At 39.9% G+C, this 7,677-nt stretch overlaps 1 protein-coding gene across 1 annotated transcript in view; it reads right to left on the reverse strand.

Moving 5' to 3' along the window:
* The window catches only part of LOC310931939 (voltage-dependent L-type calcium channel subunit beta-3-like), a gene marked incomplete at both ends in the record, with an annotated part of 23,884 nt that extends 16,418 nt beyond the window's left edge, over positions 1 to 7,466 (reverse strand). Inside the window, 2 exons of the mRNA XM_083895185.1 lie at positions 6,125 to 6,217; positions 7,383 to 7,466. Coding sequence (XP_083751311.1) covers positions 6,125 to 6,217; positions 7,383 to 7,466 — 177 coding nt within the window. The remainder of the gene's footprint in view (positions 1 to 6,124; positions 6,218 to 7,382) is intronic.
* Between the last annotated feature and the right edge of the window lie 211 nt (positions 7,467 to 7,677).

Raw genomic sequence — 7,677 nt, forward strand, 5'->3', positions numbered from 1 at the left:
TGTCATCCAACAAGTCTAGTCCTCCAGAGGACCAAGTGGTCCAACAGTAGGACTGAAATATTTGAGTGCAATTATTTTTACTGAAATTGCGTGGGCATGAAATACTAATTTGTTCCCACAAAATAGGTTAAACACGGGCACAAAATACCAATTTGTTCCCTCAAAATAGGTAAAAAGTGGCCATGAAATAAAAATGTTTTCCCTCAAAATATGTAAAACGTGGCCAGGAAATACTTTGTTCCCACAAAATAGGTAAATTTGGGCAGGAAATACTAATTTGTTCCCACGAAATAGGTAAAGCGTGAACACAAAATACTAATTTGTTCCAAGAAATGTGTAAAAAGTGGGCATGAAATATTAATTTGTTCCCACAATAGGTAAAACGTGGGCAGGAAATAGGTAAAGCGTGGGCATGAAATTGATTTGTTCCAACGAAATAGGTAAAGCGGTAAAGTGTGGGCACGAAATACGGATTTCTTCCCACAAAATAGGTAAAACGTCGGCAGGAAATACTAAGTTGTTCCCAAAATAGGTAAAGCGTGGGCACGAAATACTAATTTGTTCCCACAAAATACGTAAAACGTGGGCACGAAATACTGATTTGTTCCCACAAAATACGTAAAACGTGGGCACGAAGTACTGATTTGTTCCCACAAAATACGTAAAGCGTGGGCACGAAATACTAATTTGTTTCCACGAAATAGATAAAGCGTGAGCACGGAATACTAATTTGTTACAAGAAATGTGTAAAAAGTAGGCACGAAATACTTTGTTCCCACAAAATAGGTAAATGTGGGCAGGAAATACTAATTTGTTCCCACGAAATAGGTAAAGCGGGAACAGAAAATACTAATTTCTTCCAAGAAATGTGTAAAAAGTGGGCACAAAATACTTATTTGTTTCCACGAAATAGGTAAAGCGTGAGCACGAAATACTAATTTGTTACAAGAAATGTGTAAAAAGTGGGCACGAAATACTTTGTTCCCACAAAATAGGTAAATGTGGGCAGGAAATACTAATAGGTTATGGAGAAATAGTAACAAAAAATAACATATGCAAACCAAACAGGAGCTTGAGTCATAGGAGGCTAAAGAGTCAAATGTATTATTGTAAACTGTGATTTAAATTAAGTTTCTGATGCCAGTAATGCAGGGTTATAATTTGCTTTTAGACAATAATTCACAAGTGCCATTCATCCTGTTTATAACTGATCCAAATAACCATGTCTTCTCTGATCAGGTCCAATAAAAGAAAAATGCCATAAAAAAAACAAAGACGAGACAGACCTGGAAGCCATTCTTCATTTTGCACATCAAAAGCAAACAACAGAAGGTCAGTTTCTCTTTTTTTTCTCACTTTCACACAACTGTGCGGTCAACTATTATGTGAAGAAAAACACTGTTGCTTTGAGAAAACAAACCAGTGTTGGACGAGGAACAGGGCTGTGGAAGATGTCTGACCATCTGACAAACACAAAGCATATTGGCATCTGAGTCACAGCAGTGACACATGCTATTGTAGCGCACTCACAGTGACAATGCTAACGCATGGATTTGAGCTGACTTTGGATGTAGTGTGTAACTTGTTAATATAGATTGATGTTCATTGCATTCAAGCTACTGACAAATGAGTTCTTAAAATTTATGTTATAATGTACATCTTACAAGTATCTTTATTATGAAAAAAACAATATATTTTTTGTATCAACCCACAGCCAGTCTTATATAAACTACCTTAGAGGGATACTTGAGTAAAAGTACAAGTATCAACAAAGAAAATAACTTTGGTAGAAGTTGAAGTCAAGTAAACGTCTTAAAGTATATGACATTTACTGTACTCAAGTATCAAAAGTCATTTTCTGCTATAAAATGTACGTTTAGAAGAAGGATTGAGCCATGGAGGCTCAGTGGTAGGGCAAGTTGTCTTTCAACTGGAAGGTTGTGGGTTCAATTCCTGGCTCTGCTAGTCTTATATGTGTCCTTGAGCAAGACACTTAACCCCATGTTGCAGAGTGTGAATGAGTGAATGGATGACAACTGTAGTGTAAAGCAGTTCATCAAGACTAGAAAAGCTCTACATAAATACAGACCATAATACCAGTTCTTCTTCTTCTCATGATTTTATTTGGTAGTAACGAGTAACAAAGAGAGTTAGAGGAAATGTAGCGGAGTAAAAGTAAAAGTTGCTAGAAATACAAATAAAAAGTAAAGTACAGATATGAGAATGTTGCACTTAAGTACAGTAACAAAGTATTTGTATGAGATTTGAATCTGGTGGTGGTGCACGTACCATAGTTTGAGAACCACGGATCTCGACGACATGTGAGGCAGAGGCGCTTCTGCAGATAGCAGCGTTTTTGGTAATTACTCAGAATTCCAGACGGAGGTTATGGGAGCGTTAAAGGTGCCATATGTAAGAATGTTGCTAAAAACGGTTACTACATTCAAATTCAAAATACCGAGGTCTTTAAGGTTTCGTTTTCTGACGTAACTGGCAACCCGTGGTTGCTCGGTAGCTGAGACTCTACTGACTGCAATGATTGGTAGACGGCAGTAGGTGGCGCCACGTGCCAAAATATGATTTCAAAACATAAACATTGCAGTCTGCAAAATATTTTTTTTAATGCAAATATTTTGGCTGTACTGTTGTTGTTGGTGAGTTCAGTTTGTTATATGAACATTATTCCTGAGTCGCTGTGACATATAAGGAGGATTTTATGGCCAGTTGCTTTAGATTTATTACATAAAGCACCTTTAAAGAACGAAACGGTGACGACGCAACTCAAACAACTACAAATCCAACCAAGCATCATCCATCCATCCATCTATCTGTCCATCTGTCCATCTGTCCATCTGTCCATCTGTCCATCTGTCCATCCACCCATGTTGACACCTTGGACATATCACCACGCCAGTTTATAGAGACATTCACACTCGTATTCACACCTACAATTAGGTCAGAGTCTCCGGTTAATGGAGGAGGAGTAAACAAATAAATTCCACACACAGGGAGCACAAACCATGGACCATTGTACCCTTTTCATTTCATTTTCATTTCAGTCTAGACCAATATGTCCTTAAAACAACACTGTACATACCTGGACATTAGGAAAAACCATACTTTGTGTCAGTGTGTAAATTGTATAAATGGACAACTTTCACGTTATGCAAAAACAAAACAAAAAAATGCAGGGAAGGCTAAAAAAAAATTTCCTAAAATTTCTCGGTCTTTATTCTGCACAACAGCAGAATATATTATTCAGGAGGCTGAAACACCTTTCCCTGGAGGGGGGGCAAAAAAACTGCACGCTCCAGTGATTTGAAAAATCCAGTCGCCACATATCCAATTTCAAAAAGTGTTCGATTAACTGCGCGGGTCATAATTCAATGTCAGCACATGCACGGACGGCGCTCTCTCTCTCACACACACATTTCACACAATTCGATAAATAAATGGCTCAAACGTCCCAGACTGACTGGGGCAGGACCGCCGCGACACACACACAGGGATCAATCGCAGCAGACTTACAGACGTGTGGAGACGTCACGCGTCAATCAGAGAGTAAAGGACAGGTGAAGGAAGGAGAGGGTGGAGAGAGAGAGAACATGAGATGGAAGAGCGTGAGGGGAGTTTTCTGACACGCAGACTTGTGATGGGAGTCATTTGTACTTACTTGGTGAATGTGATGCTGCTGCTGCTGCTGCTGCTGCTGCTGCTAGTGGTCCCTCCCTCTTTGTAATGCTGTAAAATGCAGACACTGCTGTTCTGTGTTCTGTCCCCTAACCAGGGACGACCTGCACTGAAGCAGGCAGCTTCTTCTTCTTCTGTTCTCACCCCACCTCAGACCATCACATCACATTCCACGCACGAACAACAACCACAACCACAACAACAACAAACGCAGGTTGTTTGCGTCACTTCATTTATTTTTCATTTTCAATTTAAACCACACATTCTCCATCCATTCAAGACAATCCAACGAAGCACAGCACCAGACGTGGGGGTTAAGTGCCCCCCCCCAGTTTCGATCACACGCGTGTCCTACTTGTATAGATTCACATGCCATACATCCACACTGATGATGGTAGCACATAAGCAGAAGCAGCAGCAGCAGAAGCAGCAGCAGCAGCAGCAGCAGCAGCAGCAGCAGCAGCAGCAGCAGTAAGCATCCTGTATCCTGCTGCAGAAATGAGTCATACTCCACTGCTCCTCCATAGACACCCCACCCTATCAAAGGCAAAGGAAACTATCTGGCCGTGTGTTTGTGAAAATGAAACTCCGCTCTCTCTCTGTCTCTGTCTGCAGGAAACACCAGTGTCATGTGAGGAGGTCGTGAAATGACTTGAAATGAGGCTAAAAAAGAACAACAACAACAACATCATGGAAACACCACACCAACACCACGGGGGCCTTCAAAAATCAAAGCGTCATGAATTTTTGACGCCGTGCCGAGTGTTGTCATTAAATAGCCCCCGATCAGGATAAGTCATGTCCACATTCTGCCCTGATGCTAGAACACTGCTGTATTCAGGTATTTTCACTTGTGATTAACGGGCCAGAAAAGCAGTTTCATGGATTTAAACATGCAGACCCTCCCAAATACTACTATATTCTTATATTTTACTCATATTTAAAGAAAATTATACGCATTTTATGATTATTTTGTTAGGATTCTGTCATTTGTTGACCAGGACCTTATTTGTTTTTGTTATTGGAACTTTCCACCTGGGCCTTTTCTGTTCTGTTCTTTTATGTTCTTTTCGTTCTGTTCTTTGATGTTCTGTTATGTTCCTTTATGTTCTGTTCTTTTCATTATGTTCTTTTCGTTCTGTTCTTTTATGTTCTTTTATGTTCCTTTATGTTCTGTTCTGTTCTTTTCGTTCTGTTCTTTTCTGTTCTGTTCTACAATATAACAATATAGTTTGGTAGTAAATGAAATATCTTTAGTCATTTTAGGCTTTTGCCAGACCTGATTCATTTTAGATTAGCGGTCACTTACTAAGAATACCAGGCTACTACAGTAGTTTCTACAACGCTATCCAATAATTATTAAAGTTGCATTTAAAGTTTAAAAGGAAAAGGTCATCGAGTAAATTAACTAATAAATAAACTCAAGTATTTCCATTTTCTGCCTCTTTTCTCCTACAATTCACAAACATTGTACTGTTTACTCCACAATATTTAGCTGATAAATGCTCTTACTTTGTATAATCAGCAAATAAAGTGCAACGTATTGTTGTTGTTATTATTATAAAGGCAATATAAATCTTTATTGATCCCTTTATTGATTTTCAAACCACCCGGCAGTGAAGTAACGTGCCGGTCTCGCCTAATAGTTGTGATCCCATAATATAATAGCTGTAAAGTGGGAGTTGTGAACATGTTTAAGGAGGTTTATTATGGAGGAATAATTCTGTTGTTTTGAAATATTTGAAAAGTTCTATGTAGGAGTTCAACGATTCTGTTCTTTTTCCTGATGTTTTCAGCTCTCGATTAATAAATCAAAGCTGAGGGCGAAGAACGAGGAGATGCCGCGTGATCTTTGGAGGAGGAACGTTCTGTCCTCTTCGATGTATCGAGGCTCCTGAACCTCAGGGATCTGGTGGTTTGGTTTTTGGACTGAGCTTCATCAAACTTCTCAACTCCTTTTTTACTTATTTTTTCCCCGCTTACAGGAGTCAAAGTCTCCCCTCTGTGTTTGTACCGAAACGAGTCGAAACGCGTCGTCAGAAACGAACGCGTTGAGGTGAAATCCAAACCACTTTGATTATGATACACCGTTTTCAATTCCGCTCACACAGATTGTCTTAAATAACACTTCCTCCCGAGTCTTCTGAGACACGAGCATGACCTAAAAACATTAATTAAAAAAAAGAAAAAAAAGAAAAGTGGGCTGTGTTGGGATTTTCATGGAACACAAAAGTCCACTTTCAAGCATTTTGCTGCCCTCTACTGCCCCAAACAGTAACTGCGACTCGTCAGTGGGTGAAGATGCAGATTAGAAACCTTCATGAACTGGATTCCAGTGGAATAAATGTGTTGTTTTTATAGCAGATTATATCTGGGGTGGATAAGGGGGGGGGAAAAAACAACGGGAAATGAAATGTCTCAGAGAGATTTGTACCTGACGTTTGATGAAACTGGACGTTGTGTCGGACGACGTGCTTCCATCGGAGCGTTTGAAGCGGCTCTTGCGTTTAGGCAACTTCCTGGGCAGCTGTGATCAAAGAGAGACACAATGATGAGAAGGTAAAATACAATAAAACATCTGCATCTACATTTACAGTAGGTTCTTGACCGAGCATGAGGTATAATCTACATTATAATAACAGTAAGTTAAAGGCTGTGTATGTATATACACGGGTTGCCAGTTACGCCAGAAAACGAAACCTAAAAGACCTCTCTATTCTGAATTTGAATTGATGATTGGTAGACGGTGGTAGGTGGCGCCACATGCCAAAACATGATTTGCAGTCTGCAAATAATTTTTTTTTAATGTAAATATTTTGTCTGTACTGTTGTTGTTGGTGAGTTCAGTTTTATATGAACATTATTCCTGAGTCTCTGTGACATATTAGGAGGATTTTATTGCCAGTTGCTTTAGATTTATTGCATAATGCACCTTTAAGTAGATAGGAGGTAGATAGGAAGGAAGGCTCCTCAATCCATTGCTCTTCCCTTAAGTCCAATTTCTTCCTTGTCTCAGGTAAATAAAACCCCAACATTTGACAAAATACAGTACATTTGTTTGAATTCAAGCAGGATTTGTGTTCATCACCAGCCGTAACTTCGCTGTAATCACAGATGAATGGAGCTGCACCTGCTGGTCAGTGATCAGAGGCCTCCTCCTCCTCCTCCTCCTCCTCCACCTCACACAAAAGCGTGGATGTTGCAGTGAAAAGCTTTGAGGCTACAGGTGAGTTACAGTTGTCTCTCACACCTTTTAAACACAACAGTCGCGTGAGGTGGCTGCTGTTTACTGCCCTGTGTGTGTGTGCGTGTGTGTTGCATTAAATAAATAAAAGCATCAACACACAGTGATGCACAGAAAAAAGGCCTGATGTAAAAAAGCAGAAAAATGCACCCAGATTTTCTGTTTCACCGTGTCCCTGAACGCAACCCTGTATCATCGCACCAATGGCGTTTTTTTCTCTCATTGATCAAACACCGATCTGCAGTTCCATGTGTTGGATGTTTGATGGATGTGTATTAATAAAAAATAAGAATAAACATATATATATATCAATAAATGACAACAAAAAAAGTAGCTCGGTACCAAAACGCGACGTTTCGAATTCAACAAGAGCCGGAGGAGACGCTGAGTGACCGCGGTTCACTCCTCTCTGTGACTGATGAAATGACACAAGTGTGGACATCTTTACCTGGAAATAGTGCGACTGAGAGCCGGTTTCCATGGCAGACAGAGGGTCTACGACAGGCGATTTGGACATTTTGACTTGCACCATCTATTGAGAGCGCAGGGAGGCGGGATGCACGCAGACATGGGTTCACACTGGCGGAGGAAACAAGCGATGGCAAATTCATCTATATCCAGAAAAAAATATAATGATGATAATAATAATAATAATAATGATAATAATAATAAAAAGAGAGAGGGGATAAATAAAAGGGGAAGCGGCAATAAAGGCGATTAAAATCCACGTCCACGCGACGAGG

The sequence above is a fragment of the Microchirus variegatus genome (genome assembly GCF_963457635.1).
Source record: "Microchirus variegatus genome assembly, chromosome: 9".
Lineage (NCBI taxonomy): Eukaryota > Metazoa > Chordata > Actinopteri > Pleuronectiformes > Soleidae > Microchirus > Microchirus variegatus.